General features: G+C 43.8%; 1 protein-coding gene across 1 annotated transcript in view; it reads left to right on the forward strand.

The window, feature by feature from the left end:
• Window positions 1–17,889, forward strand: part of LOC115383629 (complement C3-like) — a 69,327-nt gene that overhangs the window by 22,131 nt on the left and 29,307 nt on the right. Inside the window, exons 23-38 of the mRNA XM_030085762.1 lie at window positions 466–517; window positions 601–690; window positions 1,170–1,376; window positions 1,512–1,587; window positions 1,676–1,835; window positions 1,961–2,056; window positions 2,245–2,395; window positions 2,744–2,829; window positions 3,013–3,090; window positions 3,191–3,346; window positions 3,519–3,581; window positions 3,670–3,751; window positions 3,834–3,923; window positions 4,041–4,133; window positions 4,230–4,310; window positions 4,664–4,808. Coding sequence (XP_029941622.1) covers window positions 466–517; window positions 601–690; window positions 1,170–1,376; window positions 1,512–1,587; window positions 1,676–1,835; window positions 1,961–2,056; window positions 2,245–2,395; window positions 2,744–2,829; window positions 3,013–3,090; window positions 3,191–3,346; window positions 3,519–3,581; window positions 3,670–3,751; window positions 3,834–3,923; window positions 4,041–4,133; window positions 4,230–4,310; window positions 4,664–4,808 — 1,706 coding nt within the window. The remainder of the gene's footprint in view (window positions 1–465; window positions 518–600; window positions 691–1,169; window positions 1,377–1,511; window positions 1,588–1,675; window positions 1,836–1,960; window positions 2,057–2,244; window positions 2,396–2,743; window positions 2,830–3,012; window positions 3,091–3,190; window positions 3,347–3,518; window positions 3,582–3,669; window positions 3,752–3,833; window positions 3,924–4,040; window positions 4,134–4,229; window positions 4,311–4,663; window positions 4,809–17,889) is intronic.

A 17,889-nucleotide genomic window follows, 5' to 3' on the forward strand; every position in this document is an offset into this window, starting at 1 on the left:
CTCCATGGCAACACACACACCTGCTGACTCTCTGTCAGGTCTGATCTCAGCTCAGAGCTCACAGTGAATATGGAGGTGTTTTTCTCTCTCACACACACACACACACACACACATACACACACACACACACACACACACACACACACACACACACACACACACATACACACGACATTCGGCATTCAGTTGAGTTCATGCTTTATTAACAACAACAAAAAAACCGATAGGTACAATTTACAGGTGCAATTTGCAAGTGAACATATTCAGAGGGGGAAAAACATACATGTTTTTACTAAGATGTTCACAACAGCACAGCTCTGTGTCCAGCAGCCCAGTTTTTAGTAAGAGCTTCATTGTCAGATTCCACACAGCAGCTTGAGGTTATCCATTATGGGGCAGTTTGGCCTTGATTTGAATCATAAGATCCATGGTGCTCTGTAATGCTTGTCTGTGTTGTTTTTCTAGCCTAACGGTGTACTTGTTAAGAGTTCAAAGATCGTCACTCTGGACCCTAAAGGTGTGGTTGAGTTAATTGAATCCACTGAAATCATTAACTACCACTTGTCATCCTCACTAACTAACCACTACCTTTCCGTTCAGGTGGAATACAAGAAGAAATTCTCAACAGTCACATTCCCAGAAACGATATGATTCCAAATTCACCTCAGAGCACACACATCTCTGTGACAGGTAAGAGAAATCAATATAACATATGTACACACACACATATATATATATATATATATATATATATAAATATGTATGCAGTGGAGGAGTACCGGTATATCCAAAATATTTAAATTAGGAATGATGGAAACACTGTGACTATCGAGGTTGAAAGCATACCAGTCAATGGGAAAATCAGAAAAACCCCACAACCTCTTCCTCAGATGCAATCAGCACAGCCTTATGGACCAATTTTGTTCTTGCACTGCCAATGCAAGGTGGTCTTATGGTGGTCCAGTGTCCACATCCTCCATCAGAGCGTTACCTGTCTATCAAAGCTTACAGATGCCTCCAAGACACCTGATTATTCGTACGCTGAGATTGATCAGATACAAAAGTTTGGTGAATCTTCACGTGTGTACTGTCGTACGGTGAAATCAGCGCTCAGATCTGCTCTTGTTTCTACTCAAGATGGATGAATGAGGGCCAGTGTGTTTGTGCAGGAAGAGAAGATGTTTCAGCTCTCGTGGAGAATGCCATCAGCGGGAAGTCCATAGGCGCACTGATCTACCTGCCCGTAGGCAGTGGAGAGGAGAACTTGAGCCACATGACTCGGCCTGTCATTGCAACTATATATCTCGACAGAACCAACCAGTGGGAGACTGTCGGCTTTCAGAGACGGGCTGAAGCCCTTCAACACATCAAGACTGGTAACTCAGTCAAGCACACATGCATCATAAATCACATGGCATGCGAATGACTATGCCTATGCTGCCATAGAAGTATAACTACACACATTTGATAACAGAGCTATTGAAAAGGCTGCGTTTCTTTGTTTTGCCCAGGCTACAATCGGGAGTTGACTTACTGTAAAAGGGATGGGTCTTTTACCGTGTGGCCGAATCGCCCGAGCAGCTCCTGGTGAGAATTCCAGATCTCCATCTTTCATTCACAACCTTCACACATGTAATTCCAAATTAAATAAATAAGAAATTCTCTCCCCTTTAAGGCTGACAGCCTATGCTGCTAAGGTGTTGACCATGGCCCATAGTCTGGTGGCGGTGCAGAAAGAAGTGATCTGTGATGCCATCAAGTATTTAATCCTCAACACGCAGCAGCCCGATGGCATGTTTCGAGAAGCTGGAACTGTGATCCACGCAGAAATGACTGTGAGTGAAATGATTGTGTATTCTGATTTTCCCTCTGAGATAAATAACGAAGCTACAACAGATTCATCTTTTAAAGTGACATTGATGTGAGCATGGTAAATATGAGTGGGATTCTGTCTGCGTAGGGAGACGTACAGGGAAGAGATTCAGACGCCTCCATGACGGCCTTCAAGCTGATCGCAATGCAGGAGTCACGGGCGCTATGTGCTGCTACCGTTAATGTGAGGATGCTACCAGCATGCACTGTCTTCTCTTATATTTGCTTCATTTATTTGTTATTTGCATTAAACTGTGGTAATTGTAGAGCTATTTATGAAAACCTCCAACCCTGATGCCTGTTTCCCTACACGTGTGTTTAATACCTCGTGTCTATCCTGTGTTATGTTTCCTGCTTTCTCCATCTTTCTAGAGTCTGTCATTCAGCATAAACAAAGCAGTGAGTTACCTGGAGAGGCGTCTGAACAGCCTCACCAATCCTTACGCCGTCGCCATGACTTCCTACGCGCTGGCCAATGAAGGCAAACTCAACCGGGAGGTCCTCTACAGATTTGTTTCCTCAGGTGTGTTCACAGCGGATTATACCAAGCAGATATTCACACACAATTTAAATACTTCTAATTCCAGAGGGAAATGCTTTAAGAATACCTTTTAGTGAACGGATTAACACAGTAAGTGCTGCAGATGTGTGAAAAATAAGCAAAAACAAACAAAAACATAAAACATCAGAGCACCACTTTAGACCTAAAATCATCGTATCTTCACCAGACTAACCTTGATAAAGCATTTTTAAAGACTGATACATGAAGAGTATGTATCAGTCTGCTGGATGAGGCATCTTTCATGTACAGCACAGTGACCGTCGTGAGACAGGTCAGTTTTACCCTACTGATGATGTGTTGTCCTTCCAGATTTGTCTCACTGGCCTGTAGCTAAGGGACATCGATACACACTGGAGGCCACAGCGTACGCTCTCCTGGCTCTGGTCAAGACCCGGGTAAGCAAACCTATAGGCTGGGAAGGCAGCAAGCCTGAGCTCATAGTTTGATGATGAGTGGCTTACGGGAATATTGGTACGTGATGATGATGAGGAGGGATGCAGGTTACACTCATCCATTTATCGTCTACACCAGTGGTTTCCAACCTGAGGCACCTGAATTTTACTCTTCTGTTCATGAAGGCTTTTGAAGATGCCAGGCCTGTAGTGAGATGGTTCAACCAGCAGCAACTTGTGAGCGAAGGCTTTGGATCAACCCAGGTACAACAAAACTTTCTGTCCTCTGTTTGTCCGCAGTGGATTGTTTTTATTGTGGACTTTCTTCGCCTCACATTTTCTTCTTCCTTGTTTTTCTCTCAAGACGACAGTCATGGCGTACCAGGCTATGTCAGAGTACTGGATCAATGCTGAAAACCCAGAGTACAACCTGAACGTGGACATTTTGATGCTGGGAAAGCCGAAGCCTTACAAGTTCAACGTGAATGGAGAAAACCATCACCTCACAAGAACATTGAAGGTGGAAGCACGCTCCTCGGTTCACTTTCAGAAAACACGCCTGTGATGCCTTCGAACCTTTCTGCGTCTGTCTGTGTGTGTGTGTGTGTGTGTGTGTGTGTGTGTGTGTGTGTGTGTGTGTGTGTGTGTGTGTGTGTGTGTGTGTGTGTGTGTGCATCTTAAAATCTCAACAGAGTAATGGAATAAATCAGGACGTGCTGGTGAGAGCCACAGGATCAGGAGCAGCAATCGTAAAAGTGAGACATCAGCTTTGTGTTTCCTCAATATAATTTCAAGCTTTTGTGAACGTTGTTAATATTTACATTATTCTTCCATCTGTTTCAGATGGTGTCCGTGTACTATGCTCCGCCTCAAGAAAAACAGAGTGACTGTCAGAGGGTCAACATGTCAGTGGAGCTCGTCCCAGGTAACCTGCTGCTTTCCGTTTCTGCAAAGTATCAGCAACGTCAGTGTGAAGAGTCCTTCATGAGCTTTTTGTCGTGTTGCAGAAGCACAAGGTGTGAATTTCCTCCATCCAGAGAGGAAAGCCAGACAGCCTCTGTTGCTCTGCAGAGGTGGTGAATGCGCCTGCACTGAAGGTGAATGACATTCAGCATTTTGGGTGATACAACCTGAAGAGTAAAACACCGTCTCTTTGTCTTTTTTGACCTCAAAAGAAGAACATTGACACTTGGTCTTCGTGTTTTTGCTTCCAGGGAGCTGCAGTATGCAGAAGAAGGGCAAAATCAGCAATGATGAGCGCATCGCTAAGATTTTTGCGGCTACACTGACTAGCAAAACTGATTTTGGTAAGAAACCATTGATATTTCTTGCCAATAATTAAAGTCTCTCTCTATGTGGGAAAGCACATATCAGAACAAATCCGCCTCTCACTTTTTACACAGCATACAAAGTACAGCTGGAGGAGACAGTCGCTGATCTGTCCACAGACACTTACGCTATGAGGATACTGAACGTCACCAAAGGTGAGTGTCTTTAACTTTCAATACTTTTTTTAGCCTGTTGAAGGCCAAGCAGTCTTTATAACTCTGGTTTTATCCACAGATCTCTTTTAAATTTTTAAGAGAGAGGATCTTAATAAAGCTCCTGCTAGTATGAGACATGAACTCGTTCATCCTGACATCTATTCACTGGTTGCTGTTTGCAGCTCATCGCACGTGCCTGTTTCGTTCCACCAAGTTAATCAGGCTAAAAGCATCTGACTTATAATGATAAGAGTACAGTTTCTCAAACGATTGACTCTTGTGCGGAGGCAGGAAGGCATTAAGTGTCTTTAAAATGGAATTAAAAAAAGTTGTTTTTGCTGTCATAATTGCAGGAGACACTGATAATGCTCCTGTGGGTAAACTGCGCCTGTTCCTCAGTCATCAGCACTGCAGAGCTGCTTTAGGTCTTCAAAAGGGTAAAACATACCTCATCATGGGCTCGTCCCAAGACATCCTCAGAGACGACCAAGCGCAGACGTACGTGCAGTCAGACTTTTCTACTATATACAGATGTGGACAAAATTGTTGGTACCCTTTGTTTAATGAAAGAAAAATTCACAGTGGTCAGACAAACAACTAGATTCTGACAAAAGTAGCAATAGATAAAAATTTGTAACCTTGCCGGCAAGCTGAATTCTCACGGTATTTGTTCTCACACACCACGAGAATCCATCTTGTACCGCTCGGGCTTGTACTGCTCGGGATCAGACTTTTTTCGGCCGGACCAATCACGCTCTGATTTTTTTCGGTCAGCCCAATCACGCGTCGTTTAGGGCGGGACATCAAGCTTTGATGGAAGTAGGAAGTGACGGAATGCTAATAATATTAGCATGGCTAGCGAAAACAATGGATATCCCGACAGCGATTAAATCTGTTTTGGATGAATCCTCTATTGTGTCTTTGAAAAACGATCAGTAAGAGGTTTTTTCTTTGCAGTGATGGGCTGAAACTAAACATGGTTAGGCGGGCACACTGTGTCCTTCCGTCCGATGAACGCAAAGAGTTCCACAGCAAGTCAATCCTTCCCCGAAAGGATTTGCCGAGTGAAATCCCAGATTGACACCCAGTATGGAGAGAATGAATAATGCAATGTAAAGCATCTGTGAGTGTCCTATAAAGCGCAATATAAAACCAATGCATTATTATTATTATTACAAAAATGATGGTACCTTCAACTTAATATGTAGTTGCACAACCTTTTGAAGCAATGACTGCTATCAAACAATTCCTGTAACTGTCAATGAGACTTATGCACCTTTCAGCAGGTATTCTGCACCCACTCCCATGAGCAAACTGCTCCAGTTGCCTCAGGTTGGAAAGGGTCCAGACGGCATTTTTCAGCTCCTTCCAAAGATGTAGGATAGGATTTAGGTCAGGGCTCATAGAGGGCCACTTGTTTTCCTCTTAGCCAGTCTTGGGTGTTTTTAGCAGTGTGTTTTGGGTCATTGTCCTGTTGCAAGATCCATGACCTGTGAGTGAGACCAAGCTTTCTGACACTGGCCAGCACATTTATCTCTAGAATCCCTTGATAGTCTTGAGATTTCATTGCACCCTGCACAGTTTCCAGACACCCTGTGCGAGATGCAGAACCTAACAGAGCCTCCTCCGTGTTCCACAGCAGGAACAGTGTTCTTTTCTTGATTTGCTTCATTTTTCCTTCTGTGAACAGAAAGCTGATGTGTCTTGGCAGAAACTTCCAGTTGTGTCTCATTTGTCCAGAGGACATTCTCCCAGAAGCTTTGTGGCATGTCCACATGTAGTTTGGCAAATTCCAGTCTGTCTTTTTTATGATTTGTTTTCAATAATTGGTCGTCTCCCATGAAATCCACTTTGGTTCAAACAGGGACGAATTGTGCGATCTGACACTGATATTCCTTGAGCTTGAAGTTCACCTTTAATCTCTTCACAAGTTTTTCTGGGCTCTCTTGTTACCATTCGTCTTATCCGTCTCTTTGATTTGTCATCAGTTGTCCTGATCTGGCCACGTCCAGGAAGGCTGGCTACAGTCCCATGAATCTTGAAATTCTGAATAATATGTGCAGCTATTGTCACAGGAACATCAAACTGCTTGGAGATGGTCTTACAGCCTTTACCTTTAACATACCTGTCTATCATTTTCTTTCTGATCTCCTGAGACAACGCTTTCCTCTTCGCTTCCTCTGGTCCGTGTTGAGTGTGGTCCACTTCATGTGACTCCCTGTCGCCCTCTATATGAGCCACTGACTCATTACAAGACTGTAGACACCTGTGAAGCTAATTAGTGGACACACCTTGGACTGACATGTCCCTTTGGTCACATCGTTTTTATTATTTTCTGGGGGTTCCATCATTTTTGTCCAGGCCTGTTTCATGAGTTCATTTTTTAAAATAATTCTGTTGAAGCATCGTTGAAAAACAGTGTCGGACTTTAATCAGTGAAATTTCATAGATTTTTATTATTATTATTATTATTATTATTTAGGGACCGAGCCCCGGAGGGCAAGGTGGCCGCAGGCCACCTTGCCCGTAGGGCAAGGTCTCTATTGTTATGTTATTCGTGTGTTTCTCGTTCTCGTTCTCGTTCTTCTTCTTCATTAGGGACCGAGCCCCGGAGGGCAAGGTCTCTATTGTTATTCGTTCGTTTATTGTCGTCGTTCTATATTATTAGGGACCGAGCCCCGGAGGGCAAGGTGGCCGCAGGCCACCTTGCCCGTAGGGCAAGGTCTCTATTGTTATTCGTGTGTTTCTCGTTCTCGTTCTCGTTCTCGTTCTCGTTCTTCTTCTTCATTATTATACTGACCTACCAAGTAAACGCAAATTTGACCCCCTAAACATGCACGAAAACTCACCAAATTTGGCACGCACATCATGACCGGCGAAAAATTTTATAAAATAGAAAAATTGACCCCATCTGCTCTCTAGCGCCACCTAGAAACAGTAAAATAGGCGCCACGGCCCGCAGGAATGTTGCAGAGAGATCAAACCTACGTTGACGCGTTCGTCTCATCGAGATCTACATTTCACGCACTGACACCCCTGACCTAAATCCAACAGGAAGTCCGCTATTTCCCTTTCAAAGTAAAATTTTGATCAAAATCACTCCTCACGAAAAAATTATCTCCTCCGAGACCGTTTGTCGTACAGACATAAGAGTCACGCGACGTGAAAGAGGACAAATTTCTCTACAAAAGTTGTGAACAACTTTGTCAAAAGTCTAACGGTGTGGATTTTATTAACGTTCAAAGTTGGAAGTCTGAAATCCTGCCTTTCTCCGGCCCTCATCCGTTATAATGGGGAAAAAAGAAAAAAAGTCGCCTTTTTTCAGCACCTCGAACAAGTGGCGACTGCGACTAAACCGTGACTCCTATCAACAAACCGAGCACACGAAAAGTTCCAGCAGGTTCTCCCGAACAAGATGATGTAACATAAGTGGGGAAAATGTCATGATTTATGTACGTTTTCACAGGTATAAGTTGGTGTGCGCCTTGCATTTTTTTCCCTGTCAGTCATAATGGAGCCGGATGGGGAAAAATCTCGCGCTTCTCACAAACTGAGGCCTCTGAGGTCCAAACGAAAAGTCTGACTGCTCTGAAAGCCTCACCAACTGAAAGACAACAAATTTTCCTATCAAACGTGATATTTTTTGTTCAGTTATGCCAAACAGCAAAGGAACAAGGAGCAGTTGTTTCCCCAAAAAAGACTTTTATTTTCTCCTCTCTCCACTCTAACTCACATTACCATATATGGGCATGCAGTGCAGTTACACAGCTGACAGCAGCTGTCAATCAAACTCTGACACTCAATGACATCATTCAGTGACTCTGGAAAGCAGATGGCAAAAGCTAACTACTCCATGTTAGTGGATGGGAGATGCTAACTACTCCATGTTAGTGGATGGGAGATGCTAACTACTCCATGTTAGTGGATAGGAGATGCTAACTACTCCATGTTAGTGGATGGGAGATGCTAACTACTCCATGTTAGTGGATGGGAGATGCTAACCACTCCATGTTAGTGGATGGGAGATGCTAACAGCTACATGTTAGTGGATGGGAGATGCTAACTACTCAATGTTAGTGGATGGGAGATGATAACAACTCCATGTTAGTGGATGGGAGATGCTAACTACTCAATGTTAGTGGATGGGAGATGCTAACTACTCCATGTTAGTGGATGGGAGATGCTAAGAGCTCCATGTTAGTGGATGACAGATGCTAAGAGCTACATGTTAGTGGATGGGAGATGCTAACAACTCCATGTTAGTGGATGACAGATGCTAACAGCTACTTGTTAGTGGATGGGAGATGCTAACAATTCCATGTTAGTGGATGACAGATGGTAACAGCTACATGTTAGTGGGTGGACGTCTCAGTCGCTGGCCGGCGGGGAGGCTCGGTCCCGACCAATGCCGCTTGCGGCTTTAATTAGGGACCGAGCCCCGGAGGGCATGGTGGCCGCAGGCCACCATGCCCGTAGGGCAAGGTCTCTATTGTTATTCGTCCGTTTCTTTTTCTTAGCTATTATTATTATTATACTCCCCGCGCCTTTGACCTCAAATTTGACCCCCTAAACATGCACGAAAACTCACCAAATTTGGCACGCACATCGTGACCGGCGAAAAATTTTATAAAATATAAAAACGAAAACCATCAGCTCTCTAGCGCCACCTATATCCCGAAAAACGTCTAAAACAGTCGCTACGGCCCGCAGGAATGTCGTAGAGAGATCAAACCAACACTCACGTGTTCGTCTCATCGAGATCTAAAATTCACGCGCTCAAACCCCTCACCTAAATCCAACAGGAAGTCCGCTATTTCCCTTTCAAAGTAAAATTTTGATCAAAATCACTCCTCACGAAAAAATTATCTCCTCCGAGACCGTTTGTCGTGCAGACATAAGAGTCACACGACGTGAAAGAGGACAAATTTCTCTACAAAAGTTGTGAACGACTTTGTCAAAAGTCTGACGGTGTGGATTTTATTAGCGTTCAAAGTTGGAAGTCTGAAATCCTGCCTTGCTCCGGCCCTCATCCGTTATAATGGGGAAAAAGGAAAAAAGTCGCCTTTTTTAAGCACCTCGAACAAGTGGCGACTGCGGCTAAACCGTGACTCCTATCAACAAACCGAGCACACGTAAAGTTCCAGCAGGTTCTCCTGAACAAGATGATGTAACATAAGTGGGGAAATATGATGATATATGCATGTTGACACAGGTAAGAATTGGGGTGCGCTCTGCATTTTTTTTGCTCTCAGTTATAATGGAGCCGGATGGGGAAAAATCTCGCGCTTCTCACAAACTGAGGCCTCTGCGGTCCAAACTAAAAGTCTGAATGCTCTGAAAGCCTCACCAACTGAAAGACAACTAATTTTCCTATCAAACGTGATATTTTTTGTTCAGTTTTGCCAAACAGGAAAGGAACAAGGAGCAGTTGTTTCCCCAAAAAAGACTTTCATTTTCTCCTCTCTCCACTCTAACTGAAATGACCATATATGGACATGCAGAGCAGTTACACAGCTGACAGCAGCTGTCAATCAAACTCTGACACTCAATGACTTCATTCAGTGACTCAGGAAAGCAGATGGCAAAAGCTAACTACTCCTTGTTAATGGATGGGAGATGCTAACGACTCCATGTTAGTGGATGGAACATGCTAAGAGCTCCATGTTAGTGGATGGGAGATGCTAACTACTCCATGTTAGTGGATGGGAGATGCTAGCTACTCCATGTTAGTGGATGGGAGATGCTAGCTACTCCATGTTAGTGGATGGGAGATGCTAACTACTCCATGTTAGTGGATGGGAGATGCTAACAGCTCCATGTTAGTGGATGGGAGATGCTAACTACTCAATGTTAGTGGATGGGAGATGCTAACTACTCCATGTTAGTGGATGGAAGATGCTAACTAGTCCATGTTAGTGAATGGGAGATGATAACAGCTCCATGTTAGTGGATGACAGATGCTCAGAACTCCATGTTAGTGGATGACAGAAGCTAACAACTGCATGTTAGTGGATGGGACATGCTAACAACTCTGTGTTAATGGAAGACAGATTCTAACAGCTTAATGTTAGTGGGTGGACGTCTCAGTCGCTGGCAGGCGCGGAGGCTCGGTCCCGACCAATGCCGCTTGCGGCTTTAATTAGGGACCGAGCCCCGGAGGGCAAGGTGGCCGCAGGCCACCTTGCCCGTAGGGCAAGGTCTCTATTGTTATTCGTTCGTTTGTCGTTCTTATTCTCGTTCTTCTATATTATTATTATACTAACGCCCAAATAAACGCGAATTTGACCCCCTAAACATGCACGAAAACTCACCAAATTTGGCACGCACATCATGACCGGCGAAAAATTTTATAAAATTGAAAAATTGACCCCATCTGCTCTCTAGCGCCACCTAGATCCCAAAAAACGTCTAAAACAGTCGCTACGGCCCGCAGGAATGTCGTAGAGAGATCAAACCAACACTCATGCGTTCGTCTCATCAAGATCTACATTTCACGCGCTCACACCCCTGACCTAAATCCAACAGGAAGTCCGCTATTTCCCTTTCAAAGTAAAATTTTGATCAAAATCACTCCTCACGAAAAAATTATCTCCTCCGAGACCGTTTGTCGTACACACATAAGAGTCACGCGACGTGAAAGAGGACAAATTTCTCTACAAAAGTTGTGAACAACTTTGTCAAAAGTCTAACGGTGTGGATTTTATTAGCGTTCAAATTTGGAAGTCTGAAATCCTGCCTTGGTCCGGCCCTCATCCGTTATAATGGGGAAAAAAGGAAAAAAGTCGCCTTTTTTCAGCACCTCGAACAAGTGGCAACTGCGGCTAAACCGTGACTCCTATCAACAAACCGAGCACACGGAAAGTTCCAGCAGTTTCTCCCGAACAAGATGATGTAACATAAGTGGGGAAAATATCATGTTATATGTATGTTTTCACAGGTAAGAAAAGGTGTGCGCTCTGCATTTTTTTTGTTCTCAGTTATAATGGAGCCGGACGGGGAAAAATCTTGCGCTTCTCACAAGCTGAGGCCTCTGCGGTCCAAACTAAACGTCTGACTTCTCTGAAAGCCTAACCAACGGAAAGAAAACAAATTTTCCTATCAAACGTGATATTTTTTGTTCAGTTTTGCCAAACAGCAAAGGAACAAGGACCAGTTGTTTCCCCAAAAAAGACTTTTATTTTCTCCTCTCTCCACTCTAACTGAAATGACCATATATGGGCATACATTGCAGTTACACAGCTGACAGCAGCTGTCAATCAAACTCTGCCACTGATTGCCTTCATTCAGTGACTCTCAAAAGCAGCTGGGAGAAGCTAACTACTCCATGTTAGTGGATGACTGATGCCACCAGCTCCATGTTAATGGATGGAACATGCTGACAACTCAATGTTAGTGGATGGGAGACGCTAACTACTCCATGTTAGTGGATGGGAGATGCTAACTACTCCATGTTAGTGGATGGGAGATGCCAACTACTCCATGTTAGTGGATGGGAGATGCTAACAGCTCCATGTTAGTGGATGGGAGATGCTAACTACTCCATGTTAGTGGATGGGAGATGCTAACAACTCCATGTAAGTGGATGGGAGATGCTAACTACTCCATGTTAGTGGATGGGACATGCTAATAACTCCATGTAAGTGGATGGCAGACGCTAACTACTCAATGTTAGTGGATGGGACATGCTAACTACTCCATGTTAGTGGATGGGACATGCTAACTACTCCATGTTAGTGGATGGGAGATGCTAACAACTCCATGTAAGTGGATGGGAGATGCTAACTACTCCATGTTAGTGGATGGGACATGCTAACTACTCCATGTTAGTGGATGGGAGATGCTAACAACTCATTGTTAGTGGATGGGAGATGCTAACTACTCCATGTTAGCGGATGGAAGATGCTAACAATTCCATGTTAGTGGATGGGAGATGCTAACTACTCAATGTTAGTGGATGGGAGATGCTAACTACTCCATGTTAGCGGATGGAAGATGCTAACAATTCCATGTTAGTGGATAGGAGATGCTAACTACTCCATGTTAGTGGATGGGAGAAGCTAACAACTCCATGTTAGTGGATGAGAGATGCCACCAGCTCCATGTTAATGGATGGAACATGCTAACAACTCAATGTTAGTGGATGGGAGACGCTAACTATTCCATGTTAGTGGATGGGAGATGCTAACTACTCCATGTTAGTGGATGGGAGATGCTAACTACTCCATGTTAGTGGATGGGAGATGCTAACTACTCCATGTTAGTGGATGGGAGATGCTAACTACTCCATGTTAGTGGATGGGAGATGCTAACAACTCAATGTTAATTGATGGGAGATGCTAACTTCTCCATGTTAGTGGATGGGAGATGCTAACTACTCCATGTTAGTGGATGGGAGATGCTAACAGCTCCATGTTAGTGGGTGGTAGATGCTAACAGCTACATGTTAGTGGATGGGACATGCTAACTACTCCATGTTAGTGGATGGGAGATGCTAACTACTCCATGTTAGTGGATGGGAGATGCTAACTACTCCATGTTAGTGGATGGGACATGCTAACTACTCCATGTTAGTGGATGGAAGATGCTAACAATTCCATGTTAGTGGATGGGAGATGCTAACTACTCCATGTTAGTGGATGGGAGATGCTAACTACTCCATGTTAGTGGATGGGAGATGCTAACTACTCCATGTTAGTGGATGGGAGATGCTAACTACTCCATGTTAGTGGATGGGAGATGCTAACAACTCTATGCTAGTGGATGACAGATGCTAACAGCTACATGTTAGTGGGTGGACGTCTCAGTCGCTGGCCGGCGGGGAGGCTCGGTCCCGACCAATGCCGCTTGCGGCTTTAATTAGGGACCGAGCCCCGGAGGGCAAGGTGGCCGCAGGCCACCTTGCCCGTAGGGCAAGGTCTCTATTGTTATTCGTTCGTTTCTTTTTCTTAGCTATTATTATTATTATACTCCCCGCGCCTTTGACCTCAAATTTGACCCCCTAAACATGCACGAAAACTCACCAAATTTGGCACGCACATCATGACCGGCGAAAAATTTGATAAAATACAAAAACGAAAACCATCAGCTCTCTAGCGCCACCTATATCCCGAAAAACGTCTAAAACAGTCGCTACGGCCTGCAGGAATGTCGTAGAGAGATCAAACCAACACTCACGCGTTCGTCTCATCGAGATCTAAAATTCACGCGCTCAGACCCCTCACCTAAATCCAACAGGAAGTCCGCCATTTCCCTTTCAAAGTAAAATTTTGATCAAAATCACTCCTCACGAAAAAATTATCTCCTCCGAGACCGTTTGTCGTGCAGACATAAGAGTCACACGACGTGAAAGAGGACAAATTTCTCTACAAAAGTTGTGAACAACTTTGTCAAAAGTCTAACGGTGTGGATTTCATTAGCGTTCAAAGTTGGAAGTCTGAAATCCTGCCTTGCTCCGGCCCTCATCCGTTACAATGGGGAAAAAAGGAAAAAAGTCGCCTTTTTTCAGCACCTCGAACAAGTGGCGACTGCGGCTAAACCGTGACTCCTATCAACAAACCGAGCACACGTAAAGTTCCAGCAGGTTCTCCTGAACAAGATGATGTAACATAAGTGGGGAAATATGATGATATATGCATGTTGACACAGGTAAGAATTGGGGTGCGCTCTGCATTTTTTTTGCTCTCAGTTATAATGGAGCCGGATGGGGAAAAATCTCGCGCTTCTCACAAACTGAGGCCTCTGCGGTCCAAACTAAAAGTCTGAATGCTCTGAAAGCCTCACCAACTGAAAGACAACTAATTTTCCTATCAAACGTGATATTTTTTGTTCAGTTTTGCCAAACAGGAAAGGTACAAGGAGCAGTTGTTTCGCAGAAGGAAACTGTAATTTTCTCCTCTCTCCACTCTAACTGAAATGACCATATATGGGCATGCAGAGCAGTTACACAGCTGACAGCAGCTGTCAATCAAACTCTGACACTCAATGACTTCATTCAGTGACTCAGGAAAGCAGATGGCAAAAGCTAACTACTCCTTGTTAATGGATGGGAGATGCTAACGACTCCATGTTGGTGGATGGAACATGCTAACAACTCCATGTTAGCGGATGACTGAAGCCACCAGCTCCATGTTAATGGATGGAACATGCTTAGAACTCCATGTTAGTGGATGGGAGATGCTAACTCCTCCATGTTAGTGGATGACAGATGCTAGCTACTCTATGTTAGTGGATGGGAGATGCTAACTACTCCATGTTAGTGGATGGGAGATGCTAACTCCTCCATGTTAGTGGATGACAGATGCTAGCTACTCTATGTTAGTGGATGGGAGATGCTAGCTACTCCATGTTAGTGGATGGGAGATGCTAACTACTCCATGTTAGTGGATGGGAGATGCTAACTACTCCATGTTAGTGGATGGGAGACGCTAACTACTCCATGTTAGTGGATGGGAGACGCTAACTACTCCATGTTAGTGGATGGGAGATGCTAACTACTCCATGTCAGTGGATGGGAGATGCTAACAACTCCATGTTAGTGGATGGGAGATGCTAACTACTCAATGTTAGTGGATGGGAGATGCTAACTACTCCATGTTAGCGGATGGAAGATGCTAACAACTCCATGTTAGTGGATGGGAGATGCTAACTACTCCATGTTAGTGGATGGGAGATGCTAACAACTCCATGTTAGTGGATTACAGATGCTAACAGCTACATGTTAGTGAATGGGACATGATAAAAACTCCATGTTAGTGGATGACAGATGGTAACAGCTCTATGTTAGTGGACTGGGCATGCTAACAACTCCATGTTAGTGGATGACAGATGCTAATAACAACTCCCATGTTAGTGTATGGAGGTCTCACTCGTGGGCTGGCGCGGAGGCTCGGTCCCGACCAATGCCGCTTGCGGCTTTAATTATTAGGGACCGAGCCCGAGGGCGAGGTGGCCTCAACTGAGGCCACCTTGCCCGAGGGCAAGGCCTCTATTGTTCTTCGTTCGTTTCTTATTATTATTATTATTATTATTATTATTATTATACATCCCGCACTTTTGACGGCAAATTTGACCCCCTGAACATGCACGAAAACTCACCAAATTTGGCAGGCACATGCAGACTCGCGAAAAATTTTATAAAATAAAAAAATTAACCCCATCAGCTCTCTAGCGCCACCTACAAAGTAGCACCTTCGACTAGCACAACCGAGACACAGTAAATCCTGCACCCCTGTCAAGTAGGAATGTCGTAGAGAGATAAAACCAATTGCTGACATGTTCAACTCATTAAGATCTCAAAATCATCCATTGACACCCTTGACCTAAATCCAACAGGAAGTCCGCCAATTACCTTTCAAAGTAAAAGCTTCACGCAGCTTTTTTACAACACCATTTATTGTAGAGATGTCAGAGTAGTGCGCTCTGATAGAGGAGAAGTGTCTCTACAAGAGGTGTAAACAACTTTTTCAATAGTCACACGGTTTACATTTTATTAGCCCTTCAAAATAAAACTCACATTTTTGCAAAAAGGGTCGCTATGGCCAATAGGAATGTTGTAGAGAGATCAAACCAATTATTCACACATTCGTCTCGTCGAGGTCTACAAATCTCTCATTGACAAAAAAGACCTAATTCCAACAGGAAGTCCGCTATTTCCCTTTCAAAGTAAAAAATCACTCCTCATTTAAAAATTATCTGCTCCGAGACCGTTTGTCGTAGAGACGTCAGAGTGGCGTGAAACAATAGAGGACAAGTTTCTCTTCCGATATTGTTAAAAACTTTTTCAAAAGTCTCATGGTGTGGATGCTGTTAACCCTTAAAGCTAAAAGTCTTAAAATCCACTTGAAACACTGCAATGGTCGCTACGGCCCAAAGAAAAGCCGGAGAGAGATAAAACCAATGGTCATGCGTTAGTCTCACAGAGATCTAAAAATGACCAATTGACACCGAAAACCAAAATCCAACAGGAAGTCCGTTATTTCCCTTTCAAAATAAAAGTCACATTTTTAATAAAGCAGTCGCTACTGCCCGTAGGAATGTCGTAGAGAGATCAAACCAATTGCTCATATGTTTGTCTTATCAAGATCTAAAAATCATCCATTGACATGCATTACCTAAATCCTACAGGAAGTCGGCTATTTCCCTTTCAAAGTAAAAATCACTCCTCATTTAAAAATTATCTTGTCCGAGACCGTTTGTCGTACAGACGTCAAAGTAATGCGGCCTGATAGAGGAGAAGCTTCTCTACAAACGATGTTTCAAACTTTGTCAAAAGTCACACGGTGTGGATTTTATCAGCCCTTCAAAATAAAAGTGACATTTTTGGAAAAAATGGCCGCTGCAGCCCGTAGGAATGTCGTAGAGAGATAAAACCAAGTGCTCATGTGTTCATCTCATCGAGATCTAAAAATCACCCATTGACACCAATAACCTAAATCCAACAGGAAGTCCACTACTGACCATATATGGGCATGCAGTGCAGTCGACAGCAGCTGTCATTAAAGGGTACATATGATGCTATTTTTCAGTCATCTCATATAGGTCTCTGAAGGCCAAAAACATAGTATTCAACCGTCTTTACAACAAATTCATCCTTCTTTTAGACTTTCAGCGATGTAAAAAGTCACTCTCGAGGTGCAGTGCGGGAAGCTCCATTGCCGTGGCCCCCACTGAATCGGTTGGATCGAAATAACTTCTGAAGGACTCCGAGCTGCACAATGTTTGTCTGATTGAATAAATGAGCATGTACACACCTATAAATAAGGTCCAGGTCTCAAAAAACCGGAGTTGCATGTACTACCTTTCCATAATAAAAGCAAAAAATTCCTTCAAAATAAAAGCTCATTTACAACAGAAAATGACATCAAGTCATGAAAATGGTTGTTTATGGAGGAGCAAGGTTCCCAGTGACCTGGACTTCGGTCATCAAGCTGCAAGGACGGCCTCAGTGGGGCCACCTTGCCAGAGGGCGAGGTCCCGTCCAATGCCGCTTGCGGCTTTAATTATACTAACGCCCAAAGAAACGCAAATTTGACCCACTAAACATGCACGAAAACTCACCAAATTTGGCACACACATCATGACCGGCGAAAAATTTTATAAAATGGAAAAATTAACCCCATCTGCTCTCTAGCGCCACCTAGAAACAGTAAAATTGTCGCTACAGTCCGCAGGAATGTCGCAGAGAGATCAAACCAACGTTGACGCGGTCGTCTCATCAAGGTCTACATTTCACGCGCTGACACCCCTGACCTAAATCCAACAGGAAGTCTGCAATTTCCCTTTCAAAGTAAAATTTTGCTCAAAATCACTCCTCACGAAAAAATTATCTCCTCCGAGACCGTTTGTCGTACAGACATAAGAGTCACGCGACGTGAAAGAGGGCAAATTTCTCTACAAAAGTTGTGAACAACTTTGTCAAAAGTCTAACGGTGTGGATTTTATTAGCGTACAAAGTTGGAAGTCTGAAATACTGCCTTGCTCCGGCCCTCATCCGTTATAATGGGGAAAAAAGGAAAAAAGTCGCCTTTTTTCAGCATCTCCAACAAGTGGCGACTGCGGCTAACCCGTGACTCCTATCAAC

Source organism: Salarias fasciatus (genome assembly GCF_902148845.1).
Source record: "Salarias fasciatus chromosome 23 unlocalized genomic scaffold, fSalaFa1.1 super_scaffold_20, whole genome shotgun sequence".
Taxonomy (NCBI): domain Eukaryota; kingdom Metazoa; phylum Chordata; class Actinopteri; order Blenniiformes; family Blenniidae; genus Salarias; species Salarias fasciatus.